The sequence below is a fragment of the Poeciliopsis prolifica genome, unplaced genomic scaffold (genome assembly GCF_027474105.1).
Source record: "Poeciliopsis prolifica strain line A6 unplaced genomic scaffold, Auburn_PproV2 SCAFFOLD007, whole genome shotgun sequence".
Taxonomy (NCBI): domain Eukaryota; kingdom Metazoa; phylum Chordata; class Actinopteri; order Cyprinodontiformes; family Poeciliidae; genus Poeciliopsis; species Poeciliopsis prolifica.
This window is the reverse complement of record NW_026562382.1, coordinates 2,481,066-2,495,174: the sequence shown is the minus strand read 5'-3', so window position 1 is coordinate 2,495,174 and position 14,109 is coordinate 2,481,066. Positions and strand designations below refer to the sequence as shown.

General features: G+C 38.1%; 1 protein-coding gene across 2 annotated transcripts in view; it reads left to right on the top strand.

The window, feature by feature from the left end:
- pdia5 (protein disulfide isomerase family A, member 5) overlaps positions 1-14,109 on the top strand; it is a 58,794-nt gene that overhangs the window by 17,347 nt on the left and 27,338 nt on the right. For both annotated transcript variants that reach the window (XM_055032189.1, XM_055032190.1), the window contains exons 4-10: positions 3,130-3,213; positions 3,384-3,429; positions 4,575-4,667; positions 6,133-6,193; positions 6,860-6,927; positions 9,459-9,550; positions 13,112-13,183. In XM_055032189.1, the coding sequence (XP_054888164.1) occupies positions 3,130-3,213; positions 3,384-3,429; positions 4,575-4,667; positions 6,133-6,193; positions 6,860-6,927; positions 9,459-9,550; positions 13,112-13,183 (516 nt within the window). The remainder of the gene's footprint in view (positions 1-3,129; positions 3,214-3,383; positions 3,430-4,574; positions 4,668-6,132; positions 6,194-6,859; positions 6,928-9,458; positions 9,551-13,111; positions 13,184-14,109) is intronic.

Genomic DNA, 14,109 nt, shown 5'->3' with positions numbered 1-14,109 from the left:
AAAATTGTCACACTGTTTTTGTTGTGCTGAACGAACATCAGCTGGTTGGGTCACCATAACGTTTCTGTTCTTCTGTTTTACTCACTTTTTTTCTCATCTGATTGGTTTGGACAGCAGTCCACCAACGTTGTAATACGTTGTTTTTTTCCCCCCCACTTTGAGTCACTTGTAGAGCAGCAACGCTACGTTTAATGATAAGCAGGTACTGTATGTTCTGTACCTGGTTGATGCTGGTTTCAGAGGATCTGCTGATGTTTTATTCAAATACTGCAGCTCAGAAAATGTTAAAATTCTTCTCTGGGTCAGTTTGTTCTACATCTACTCATGTTTTAATCATTTTCTAGGTTCTAGACCAGATAATATGAAGTTTTACAATTTACTGTCAAACATAAGTTTTATTTTAAGGACCATCTGCAACAGTGTCTAAGAGTATGGATCTCAAACCACGGTACATGAGGCACTGATAGTTCTTGGGCTGCATTTAGTGGCTCTTGGATTTTGGTATCAACCACTGATGCTCCTTGATATTCCCTCTAAAGATTTGTAAACTCCCTACTATAATAGTTCATAGACCAAATATATGCTAAAACTGACTAGTACCCATATCTTTGCACTAACACATAAGTTAACATCTACAGACTTCATGGGGTTCATCCAATCAATACCAAAGGAAATAAATGGTGCTCCTGAATTGCCTGGTTGTTCAAAAGACAACAACAATAGCATGTCAAGTAATATTCTGCCAAAACATCTAATATTTGCAAGCTGCGTTTCCTTTTGAATATTTAATGAAGAGAAATCGACATATTGGCAGATTCTCAGTGTATAATTTGAAGTTGTGTTCCCCACGATGGTGACTCCACAAACAGGCAGCGGTCTTCTATATTAGAAAAGTAAGAAATGTGGTGGAAATTATTGACTGGCTTCACACACGGAGGTAATTTCTTTCAAATGGGGCACATTTTGTTGTGTAAATAATTCTAAGCAAGTCTTAATGTAAAGAGACTAGCGATCCCAGCATGTTCTAGACGTTTTCACCCACCTGAGTCGATTTAAAAAAAAATAGTGCATTTTAAAAAAAGTGTCACTTTGAAAAGTTTAATATAATCTGGTGACAGTGAACTACTTTTTCACCCGCGGTTGTGTGTTTCAGTAATGTTACCAAGCAAGAAATCAGTGTAAGTCAGAGACCAAAGTAAGAAGACATTTGTTAAAATATGTTTAAACCTTGGGCTATTTTCTGTCAGTGATGTAACATTTCTTCTTTTTTTATTTGCCTCACAAACTCTCTGCATTCAGCATACCACAGTTAGAGGGAACGAGAAGTCTTGGTTTCGTATCTCATATTCAGAAGTCCCCAGGCTACGGTGGAGCTGACAGATTTGCATCGCTGCCTCAAAATTGTTCGAAGAGTTTCGAAAGTGATTCTTTTCCCCTGATTCCGTTTCAGAAGTAATTTTATTTTCATGACTTATGTGGTCTAACGGGCAACAAACGATACGGAATAAAATGGATACAGTTTTGAGAGCGTTTTCTTTTTTGTTTTGTTTGTTGTTTTTTTTGTCATCCCCTGCTCCCTCAAGGTCACCTGTATAAAAATGGCCCCGCCGAGAGACATTTCTGAATGGCTTCCCTCACGTGGCAGTTTTTCAAGCTGTTGGAAGCAGCAGACTGATCTTGAATCAGGTGACTACACGTCATCTCCAAACGCGGGACGTGTCAGGGGTTACATCTGCTCCTGTTGTGCCCTTACTGCTGCCATCTGCCACCAGTCAGTCCTGTTGCATCCCGTTCTTCACACGCTCCTCATCTGAACTACCGCCTGGCTGTATGCAGCCACACAGATTCAATCTTAACGCGAAACACAGAGCTGATGCTGTGATTGTGTGGTGGCGGGCACGGTGGCTACAGCTGAGTTCTTCCTTTCTAAAATTGGTCGCCGACAACTTATCGTTTCCAAAAGCTCCATCCGTTCATATTTCCAGTCATGGAGGAAGAGGAGGGTTGTGTTTCCTGCTAACGCGGTTATACTATAGCGAGTGTGAAGTACTTGTAGGCTGTTAGATGCATTTTCAATTCCAATCCAGTTACGGATGTGAGTCTCGTTGAATGTTTTGATGCTGGTGAGAAGAACATTGCTAACGATGTTTATTCACTGAATGCTTTAGCTCAGTTTTCATATGTTGGGTTAGGAAAGTTGTTTACTGCATATCAAATAGCAGATTAAACTTTAATGAAGAGTACTTTTGTTATATATGTCATAAATATTAATTGATATATATACGCACAGTTGAAGTGATATATTTTTATGTATATAAATACTCAAGACATTTTTCTTACCATCTGATATTAAATGAGACTAAAGTTTTTCTGTTTTAGGTCAAATTTATTTCTCAATGCCAAAATCAAGTTTGTTTTTCCTTTTCTTTTGAGACTACGGTGGTATTCGTGTGGGTTAGGAACCACAGACACACAAAAAGAACTAGCCCCTCTAATAATGCTTAGGACTTTGTTAGTTCCCACTCCAAATGTACCTTAATATACATTTATACACGCAATCAAACTGGCTCAGCACTACTACAGAAGCCAATATGTGCAGCGTTCTTTATTTCCTCTCCAAAGGCTGCAGTCAAAAAGCACCAAGGAAAATAAACAGTGCTCCTGGACTGGCCGGTTTGCTAAGTACCATGTCACTGAAGCTAGTCTTTAAAAAATGCGGCTGTAACTCAGCCTTTACCATTGCGGTTAGGTATTTCAGTTTTCCAAGCTGCTTTTTCTTTTCATTTATTTTATGTAATCGCCACAGAAAAGTCTTTCCTCTCTCTGTAATGACATGATAAGAGATCATTTTGGTAATTCTAACTGACTTTAAATGGGAAATTACCAAGTTTTAATATTTATGGGTAAAAAGAGACTAAATAAATGACGAGAATTTAAAAAATAATGTAACGTTGGACTCTCATTGAGGTTAAATATAGAGGAACTGTGCAATGGGTCGAATTATAGAGCAACAGAGCAATTACTCAAATTTTAAAGCTTTTTGTTTTTGTCTGTTTGCAAAGTTAACATTTTAAAACGTCTTATTTTAAAACACTTTTTTATTCATGTCCACATGTCGATGTCTTCCAGTGATTCAGAGGGTCGCAAACTCTGTAAAAAAGTGAAGGTGGACCCGAGCTCCAGACGCGAGGGAGCGGAGCTGCTGCATTACAAGTGAGTCACCAGACGCTCAGCTGGACGTCACACACTCTCTTCACACCTCAGTGCATTTTGGAAAGTAATGTCACTTTTACAGCTAAAGAAAATGCATCACTCACCACTGACTTCTGGGACGGTGTGCATTGTGCCTTTTGTGTGTTTTTGTTGTTGTTTTTATTTTCCAGAGATGGGACATTCCACACAGAGTACAACAGACCTGCTACATTTAAGGTTGGGCTTTTTCGCATATTAGATTTGCTGCATGTTGCTAATGATGACTTGGCTTTGTTATTTTCTACACCCACTTCCTGTGCTTAGTTTGTTTTTGTAGAATATTTAATGGGTGATGTTTTATATTTATCTTATTGATGCACTGATAACACTCATTCTAGCGTTTCAGTATAATTTTGTGTGCATCTATGCAAAACTTGCAGCAGTTAAGCGGATATGTGTTAAAAAAAATAAAAAATATATAATTTTGAACCAGGTGAAGATAAGACTGCCACTTTAGGAGTTTTGGGTAAAACATTTACAAAAGTAAAACAAACAAAAAAAATAATTGGTCATTTGAAGTTTTTTTTTTGTTTTTGTTTTTTTTTTGTTTGTTTGTTTTACAAAGTTGAAAGTTGCCTTTTGAAATCTGTATTATTTCAATAATTGATCCTTGTGATTAACCTGATTAATCATTTCATGCTTAGTCAGTCAAAGCCCAAACCTAGAATGACACAAAAAAAAAAAGATTGGATGGATTCACACCCTCCATCCAATCTGACTGAGTTGAAGTTTTTGTAGAAAGAAGTAGGGTGAAAAAAAGAAATCAATCTTCAGATGTGAAAATCCAATAGAGACATTCCCCAAAAGATTTACAGTTCTAAATTAAGTTTGAGGCTTTTTCCCTCCACAAACTATTGGGACAGGATGTGCAGAACACAAAAGGCTGTGACACTTTTCAGTTTATAGCAAAAAAAAAAAAAAAGTTGAAAACTGTGTCATTCTTCTTCCTCTTCAGGTTAGTGCTAATTTATGCCGGACTGTCACAAAAAAGAAATAAGAAAAAATCCCGATGGAATATAATAGCTGTAACAAGACAGAATGTCAGAAACTTTAAGAAATGTGAATAGTTACTAGCCGATACGTGATTTAAATACTCCAGCCCTATGCTGCTGAATGACATATTTCTTGCAGCCTTGCAAACAGGAAGGTGTTGAGCACTAAAGATCCCGTTTCACTTCCTTGAATTCAAATTAGGAGCAACTATTACAGCTTTGACACAAATTACATTGTTGTCCACAGCACGGTTTTGTTTGTGGTGCAGCCATTGTTTTGACACATTCTGACTTTTTGTTGTTGTTTTGTTTTTTTCTCCACTCCTCCAGTCTATGGTAGCATTTTTAAAGGACCCGTCGGGACCCCCGCTGTGGGAAGAGAACCCCGAAGCAAAAGACGTGGTCCATGTCGAAACGGAGAAAGTAAGTAATGACCTTGACGAACCTTTTGAAGTTTTTGGGTAGGCTTTTAAAATTCTAAGGCAGCATCTGCTGCGTTGTTGAACGCTGGTTTTCAGCTGCTGTTATCACAGGACTCCTGCTGAGCAGGATCCTCTCCTGTCGAGTTGACAAAAGTTATGGCGAGTTTTTGCGTTAGAAGCCAGTGGAACGTTGTTTCCACCCGTGTCAGATGTCGGTCTTTGTGTCCCCAACCGAAACATTTCCACGCAGCTCTCATCCTGCCCAATCTGACGAGGGCCGCCATCAAAACCCTTCAGAGCGTTATCGCGCGCAGCCCGTCAACTCGCAGCCGCAGTGAATGCAGCGTGCTGAAAGGCCTTTAATTTAATGAGCAGCAAGCCTGACAGTTTGCTCCAGTTTCCCGCTGTGGGGCTTCTTGAAGATGTCAACTGGAGATTGTGCTGAATGTGGCGTTCTGGAAGTTGCTGAGGTCATGATGGTGATTATGAGGAGAGGGAACTATTATGAGGGCTCATGCATCTTCAGTCTAAAAATCCAAAACCTTTCACTGTGTCAGGGATATGTCAAAAGACATTTTTTTTTCACATTTGTTTTTATCAAATTTATTGAAATGTTCACAAATTTTTTTTTAATAAGCCTATTGTACAGACGCACCAATTAACATCGTGTGGCCAGTTTGTGATGACAATTATAGGACCAAAAATATTCCACCAATAAGCTGCTATGCTCAACAAATCTGCAACAAACTTCTGGAAAATTGTGAAACTGAGTTCCCTTAAAATCTAGACGAAAAACCCACCTGTTTGGAGTTGCTTTTAATAAATGAAACACTGACCAACATTTTGATGTGTAAAAATGGCATCTTGGAAATTGTTGATTCAGTTGTTGATTTTTGTGTGTGAGTGACGTAAAGCACTTTGAACTTGCCGAAATGCACTATACAAATAAACTAAAATAAAAGATATATTAAAAGCAAATATTTTTGTTGTCACTGCTTTAACGCTTCCTGTCTTGAGTGGTTATCGGTGAGTTTGAAAGTGAGCGCAGGTGATTTCAAACTGTTTTTAGCATGTTAAGCTTGTAGTTAGCTTGACTGAAACCATAGTCTTCGACGAGCCAACTCTACTGGAATGAAATGGCAGGATTGCAGAAATGTGCAAATCAATGTAAAAAGACTGAAACAACAAATCACATTAAACACGATAAAACATGCTTGGATAAAACATGGTAGCATCAGGTGAGATGCTAAAATGCCTATAACTATAAAATGCTGATAACGTTTGCAAAACCTATAAGTGCTTCATTTATAAACTTCTCTCTGGTGTTTATAATAGTCAGCCCTCTTCAGTCAGTCACAACTCCCATACCAAAGGGTGTTACCTGACAGTGTTGCATATTGTAATTCAGCCAGGGAAATTATGCCATCTCTGCTCCGTCTTCCTATTTTCCTTTTTTTTTTTCTCAGGACTTCAGAAAGCTGTTGAAGAAAGAGGAAAGACCGGTCCTCATTATGTTCTACGCCCCCTGTGAGTCACCGCTTTACAGTCAGACGTTCACATTTACCGATGTTCATTTTGTTAAATATGTTGACCGTCTGCCAGTAAAAAACAAAATGCCTCGGTTCTCACCTGGAGAGAAGACTTAAAGTGAATTAAAAAGTTTTCTGAATTTCATCTTTTCTTCTAAATTCAACCCTGGAGTTCTCCATCAACCTTTTTAAATTCAGCTCATAATGAGAGGGGTGTTATTGCTTCAAGAATATTAGTTCACATAGAAACAGCAGGATTGTCGGCATTCTTCCCAGAACCAACACATTTTTTTTCTAAGCTCCTTCAACAGTTCGAATGGTCAGCATTCATATTTTAAGGTAGAGCGCAGGCCACATCTGTTAGCTCATGTGAAATAGGTTTGTTAAAAACTTTAAAATAACAAACATAGCTGTCACTGCTGTAAATCAATCTCTCTTTATATATATATATATACTTTATGGTGCATTTTAAGAAAGATGAAAATATCAAACTTTAAGCTGACATTTCAGAGGTGATGATGCCATACCATTACTAAAGACGCCATGTTAACTACACACAATATTCTGACACATTGTTTAGACATGAAAACGTCTAAACTTTCCAGATTAATGATTTTGTAAGATTGTCTCTTGGTTTTGACCCGTGTTTTTGTTCCATCTGCAGGGTGCGGCGTTTGCAAGAGGATGCAGCCTGTTTTCCAGCAGGCGGCCACAGAAACAAAAGGCAAATATGTAAGAGTGCCGCCTGTCCGTTGTGTTATTGCAGCAAGTCTCCACAAGTAAATCCCATTCCTTCAGTTTTTCTGCAGATTAAGAAAGTGTGAAACTTTTTAAAGTAGTTCAGACCGCCTGCCGGTCTTAAATAAGAGACTTTTTTGATTTTATTTAAGACGCTATTAAATATGACCTGTAGGTTTTAATTTTTAATAACCAATATTACTTTCACATGAAATTGTAAGACTGTACCTGATTTACATTTGATCTGAGTTTTAGCACAAAGATCTATTCAAAGGTTTGTCAGACATGTTTTTAATATTTTTTGTTTTTGTCTTGTTTTTAATTTCTTCTTTGAGATTTTTTACATTTTGTCACCATGCAGCTTACAAACTTCACTGTATTTTATTGGGGTTATATGATGGACCAGCACAAAGGAGCACTCGATAATAAGCAAAAGGAAAATCAGGCAAAGTTTAGTAGAAACTTTACACAAATGAAATGCTGAAAAGCATGCAAGTGTGTTGTCCATCTGTGGCTGTTATGACGCCTTCGTCAAAGTCCAAGCACTCTATGGTGGAAAACTTTTACGCAGCTCAGCACTCTGCGTGTTTTTCCACAGCTGAACACAGTGGTGGCAGTATCATGATGTGAGAAACTGGTTGCAAATTCACTTGATACCAGGAGAACAACCCAAAACACGCAGCCAGAGTTACAGTGAAATAACTTCGATAAGGCATATACATGTCTTAGAATGACCCAGTCAAAGTGCAGGTCTCGATCTGTAACCAGGTTTAGAAGTTTATGTTCATCCAGGCTCACTGCTCTTGAGTTAAAAAGATTGGACAAAAATTTTGGTCTGTCTGTCTGTCTTTTGGGTTCAGACAGAACCCAAAAGCTGCAGCAGCAGCAACAGGTTTTCTAAAATGCATCAACTTTGCATCTGGTTTACAGATGTATGCTGTTCTTTTCAGATAAAAAAACCCCAAAAACACACTGTTCATGTTCCATGCTCCACACCCTCATGCTCTTTTGTGTTGATCTATCCCATGAAATCTCAATAAAAGCTATTAAAGTTTGCGATCGTAGCACCTCACCAAACAGCTAGCGTTACTCTTTGCAAGGCAGCGCTTGCAGATGCAGAATTTATTGACTGTGTTTTCAGCTCGCACCTACCTTTATCTGCAGTTACTCTGACTAAAGTCCATTCAGTTTGTCTTTACGAGATCTATAAAGATAAAATGTGACTTTAACCTATTTACTTGTGTTTAGTCTCTGCCTTTATTACATAAAGGGAAATCTAAAATATTTCCCCATCTTGAACTAAACATTGTTTTACTTTACAAGTGACATAAAATGAAAATGTGGTATTTTAATATTTCATTTGTAACATAATTTTTTTTTGTAACTGTAAATTGTCTTTTTTATGCAAATAGACCCCAGCTTGAAGAATATCTGATGTAGCACAATACTGATGCTAATGGAGATTACAGTAAACATAAATGTAAACGACACATCTTACAGCTAAGATGTCAAAGGATTCAGAATCACTCTATATTGAAAAAAGGCTGTGAGTACTCATATAAATGTGATTTCTTTTTTTTCTTTGTTTTTTTTTTTGGGTATTTTAGTTTTAGTTAGTTCCAAAAACAAACAAGCAAGTATCCCACATTCTGTGTGCAAAATTTGGAGGAAAGAAGAGTGAGGCTGTAGCGCGGCACGTCGTCTAGAAAGCGAAGCGCTGCGAATACTTTCTGGACGCTCTGCCGATTCTCAGAGTGCCACAGTCGCCGCCTCCCGTGTTGCTTTGAAGTGAACGATGCGTGGGAGCTTAACGGAGTTGTATAATCCATTTCCCGTCCCAGTCAAGGATGAGGGAGAGTGTGCACGCAGCATCTGATGTGTTTCATTAAGCCTCACTGAAAAGAGAAGGGAGAAACTCAAAAAATACTGCGGGGAAGTTGTTTTATTTCCAGTAATTAGGTTTACTTTGGCGGTGCTTTCATCACGTTTCCTGGCGCAGGAGACGAAGAGTTTGGCATAACCCTGAGATTTAGGTTTTCTCTTCAGCTAATCATAAGCATTTTACAGTTTAGTGCAATATTTGCTTTGAGCTTCTGCAGAAGCGTTGGTTGTTTTCACAGATCGCTTTGGAGTATTGGTTGGACGTTTTTTAAGCTTTCAGGTGAACCTTAGATAATCCCTCTGCTACAGTAAAAGACGCTCTCTTTCAAAATCACCTTGACATATATATATATACTAATAACGCTGTTAAAAAAAGTCACTATTCTTTTTCCTGAACAACCTCAAAAGTTTTGAAACCTCTGATTGATCCTCAACTTCTGAGCTTTTTTTCTCTCCATTATTCTGCTCCAAAACATCTACGAGACGTCTCTTTTAATGTTCTCTTCCCGTTTAAACTCTTCATCGTCTTTTAGCTCTCTGCGGTGGCGAACCTGCTTTGATGTCCTTTCCTCCTTAGCCTCCGCCGTCACTTTTTATCCCGTCTCTGACAACTTTTCTCTCGCTCTCTCTGATTTGTTCTAAAGGTGCTGGCAGGGATGAATGTTCACCCGGCCGAGTTTGACGGCCTTAAGCAGGAGTACAACGTCAAAGGCTACCCGACCTTCTGCTACTTTGAGTAAGTTGAGTCATCCACCTCGTTAAGTCTCATCTTGAGGCTCGGCCGCTCGCTTTCGAGGCCACTTCAAACAGAAAACATAACCTGTTGGACACATGCGGGGACGAAGGTGACAAGACGTAAACCTGAAAACACTTCAAGTGTTTTTTACTTCACACTGAGTACAGGTGAAGCTTTCATTTTTAGAAACACTGGGCTTCTTTTGATGAAATCATTTTTGCACCTTTTCTTGGGTAGTAACTAGTTACATTTACTCGATTAAATCTACTTTGAGTGGCTGTTTTTGAAAAACAAAGTTTTGTTAAGAGTCATTTTTATTACATCGTACTTCTTACTTCAATTTGAATAATTTTATTGTGAAGTATTTCTACTCTTGAGTAAAATTTCTGAATTTTCTACCCACTGGATAAAGAACAAACATGTTTTTACCAACAATTCACCACACAAAAACGCACATCTGCAGTTTTTGGTCGAAGTTTAATAAGTTTTCTACTGAAAGAAACATTTGGAAAAGTTTTCTTTTGCCTGCCTTTATTCTTTGTTACTTATATATATTATGTCCTTAAAGTACCAAATTTTCCACTTAGCTGTACATTTTAGTCTATATGATGATGTAAGTTTTGAATGTTAAATAATGGATAATGTGATCAGTTACTCAGTACTTGAGAAGACATTTTATCAAATAACTTTTTACTCTTACTTGAATAATTTCTTGAATTGTTACTTTTTACTTATACTTGAGTAAAAACAAGTTGAAGCAGTACTTCTTCTAACATCACTAAAGGTTGGCACATATAGAGGTTTGTGAAAATAGGTGATAAATGAAAGGTTACCATGGGAAATTCAAGAATTTAACATGGATGAAAGAATTAAAGCAACACTCCAGAGAATAACATCTTAACATGATAAAAACTTTAAAAAAGTCAATTTTACATGATAACCCTCTTTAAAATCTCTTGAGTTTACAAAAATGTTTGATACCCAAGTTTCCAGGGAACTTTAGGAGATAAAGAAGTCAAATAAAAACTCTATATTTTAAACAATTTTCGTATTTTTTGCTTCATTCAATAGTGAAGACCAAAGGAAAATGAACACACAAAAAAGGACAGCCGAGGGTCGGAGAAAACCCACTGGACTGACATGGCAGACATCCTAAACACTTTCTAAGTATTCGATTTCCAGGATGCCAGCGCACGCCGCTCCTTATTTCTCCCCTCTCCGGTTTTATCATCCCCGTTTCCACATTAAACACTCTTTCATTCCAGTCTGGCCTTTTAATTAGGCCGGGACTGATTAAGTGCCTCTGTGGTTAGAAATTGCGTGCGCTCCTCCTCTCTTCCTGTACATCTGCGCATCTCCTTTCGTGCATGCCTGCGCTTGCCCCACCACCGCATACAGCCAAACCGGAGCCAGTCTGTTAGATGGAAGTGCATTAGTGTCTGAGCAGAGCTAGCTAATGACCGTCCGAGTCCACTGGCTTCAATAATGAGCTCCTCGCTGATAAACTGCAGCTAATCACGGCAGAGTAAATCAGCATCAACACCTTCAGTTATCTCGCCGCAGCACCCGTTAGGAAGACCAACTTTTTCAAGGTCTTCTAATGTTTTCAGTCCCAGCAGCGAAAGAAAGTGCACTTCCCAAGAGTTTAGCCAAACCTAAAAAGTTTGACGTTTTGAAAAAAAGACAACAGAACATTCAACCTTTTATCCTTGCTTTGTACTCCAACAAAGAAAAGCCACTGAGACCGACAGCTGGGGGGGTTGATGTCAAAACTTTCTGTGCATGATTTTGCGGGGTTTTATTGTACTTTACAGCTGGAGAGATAAAACCTTGGAATACAGAGTTGGTCATAAATCTCACTGATTGAATTCCGAGGAAGCCACACTTTCCTCCCGTGGAAGTCGGTTCCCCTAAAATGCTCCGAATGCAGGCGACGGCGATCACGTATCACCTTTCATCATGTCCACTCTTATCTCCCGGGAGCTCTAGCTCAACACCACCTGTGTGAGCAGAAACGCTCTTCGCGCAGCTTCAGTCGCCGACGCTGATCCTGTGATGCTGGACTGTGACGTCCACGTGCTTCTCTGCCAACATTCAGCCAGAGAGGCTGGAAAACTGAAACTTTTTAGTTGCTTCTCTGTGCTGTAAATCACAGGGCTGAAACAGTTAGTCGTGACAAATCGATTATTGAAATAATCGTCAACTAAATTAATCGTTTACAGATCGTATGCAGATTAAAAAAAGGGCATTTGATTAAAGAAGAGCACAGGAGTAGTAAACTGTACACAATAAAGATACATATTTTGCACTTAAAAAGAAGCCTGAACATATTTTAGCTTTATCTGGTGCAAATTCTGTAAGTTTTGCGATCCAGATATTCATCAGATAATCAAAAAAATAATGTTGATAAGTCAGGCAGAAAGGATTGAGCTTTGCACATGCTGTCAGGAGTATTTTGTTGTTTAGCTGCAGATGAATCTTTTGATACCAGTGATCGATTGTTCACTGAAATAACTTTCTGGTATTGTTTCTAGGCAATGAAAAGTTGGTTTTGTCATTTCCTATGTGTTTCTAATGTTACACAAGATAAGGTCAAATGAAAAATCTGCTGAATGTACACATTTTTTATTCTATTACTCGTCAAAGTAGATGATTCTGACGAATAATTGATTCATCAAATAAAAAATAGGTACAGTCAATTATTCGAGTCAGTAGTCGTTTAGTCATACATTGTGACCAGAATGATTATTTTAGTCATTTAGGTCACAGTCTGACTAATTGTTATCATAACCATTGTAGCCAATAATTATGACTAAAAATAATCATTGGTTGCAGGCCTAATGAAGAAACTCTTGTTTTAAATCTTTTACATTGTCATTTCCTCTACTTCAGTGCACTTTCAAGCTTAAAATACAAACTACAGTACAATGAAAGGCAAGCATAAACCTTGATCTCATCTTTTGTCCATATTGCTTTTAGTTTATATTTATGCAAATTGAGGAACGACACTGGCTCTAAAAAAAACAAAACATACACAGCATCAGCGATCAAACTGCTGAACTCTCAAAGTTATCTTGCAAGACTATTTTTCATTGGGATGCTGAAAGAGCACATTATTTCTCCTTATGTTAAACATTTCAGGGGCTGGTAGGAACTCTGGAGAAATTGCAAGCTTACCACTGACTTTTTTTTTTTTTCTTTTTTTTGCTCCTTTGCATCTAGAAAGTCATTAGGCTGAATCTGTGCTACAGCATAGCTTGGTGCTGTTAATACATAGTGGTTAATAAGAAGCGTGGACTGCCCATCTGTACATTTTTAGGCTATTTATGGAGTTTCTTTACATTTTGTCACTTTGCAACTGCAAACTTCTAGCGTAGGGATTTATGTTCAGCTTTTCGGGCTTACATAAACTGTAAGTTTGAGTTGTGGAAACTAGCTTCATTCTGTAATTAGAAAAGGGTTTTATTGTGAGCTGTTTTTGTTGTTGTTTTTTACAAATTGGGTCAAATTTATTCAGCTGCTGACTTAAAATGTATCAGTGATCATCTTCTTATCTTCCAGGAAGGGGAAATTCCTTCATCACTATGAAAACTACGGCGCTACCCCAAAGGATATAGCAGATTGGCTGAAGAAGTGAGTATGATTCATGTTTTTTTTTTAATAGGTCCCCTTGAGGTTGCTGAAAATGTAGAGTTCACACTAGAAGCCGTTTTATGGTCTACTAACTTAACTAATAAAACCCAAGATTGGAACGTCGGAGGGAGAATCGACTCCATGGAGTTTGAACGAAGCCCGGCGCCATCTCCCTCTTTGACTTTCTGTCATCACCTTCTTTTCTGTCGTGCACTCTTCATCACACCTTTTCTTGCCTCGACTCCTCTGGCACACCTCGTCATGTTGTCATCAATCTACACCTTCTTTCCACTTTTTTTTTTTTTTTTTTTTTTTTTTTTCCACCTCGTCTCACAATCTCTGTTTGTTGGACCTCGACTCTGTCCAGAAAGAAAACCTAGCAGTGTTCATGGAGCTGCAACCAGCCGGTGCAAAGTGAGGCTTTACAGCTAACGACATAAACAATAACAACGTTTCCATGACAAATGTATGGAAAACATTCCACCAATGTCAAAAAAATGCAATTTTGCAATCGCGGTGTTTCTATTAATTGAAAAGCACAATTAAAAATCACAGTTTGTTCACCTGATAAGTCATTAAAAAGCATTAGGCGTCTTCATCCTTTTACCACTTCCTGTTGTATTCTTTGTCATTTCCGCCTGTAGTAACGTCTGGTGGTTGATCACGTGACTTGTGTGTTGCAAAAAGTGTTTCTGATGTAATTTTGCGAAATACACACATTTTGATGAAGCCAAAAAAAAAAAAATCACCTCATCAAAGCACAAAAAACAAAAAAAAAGCTGGTATTTTTAAATAATTCTGTATTTGTATTTAGCAAAAATATTTGTCATGATTCCTGTCTGCGCAATTTTAACATCAATGGAAATCCTCCGAGTGGCTATGTTGACATTAGAAATGTGCAAATTTTTTACTAATGTAAAAAAACC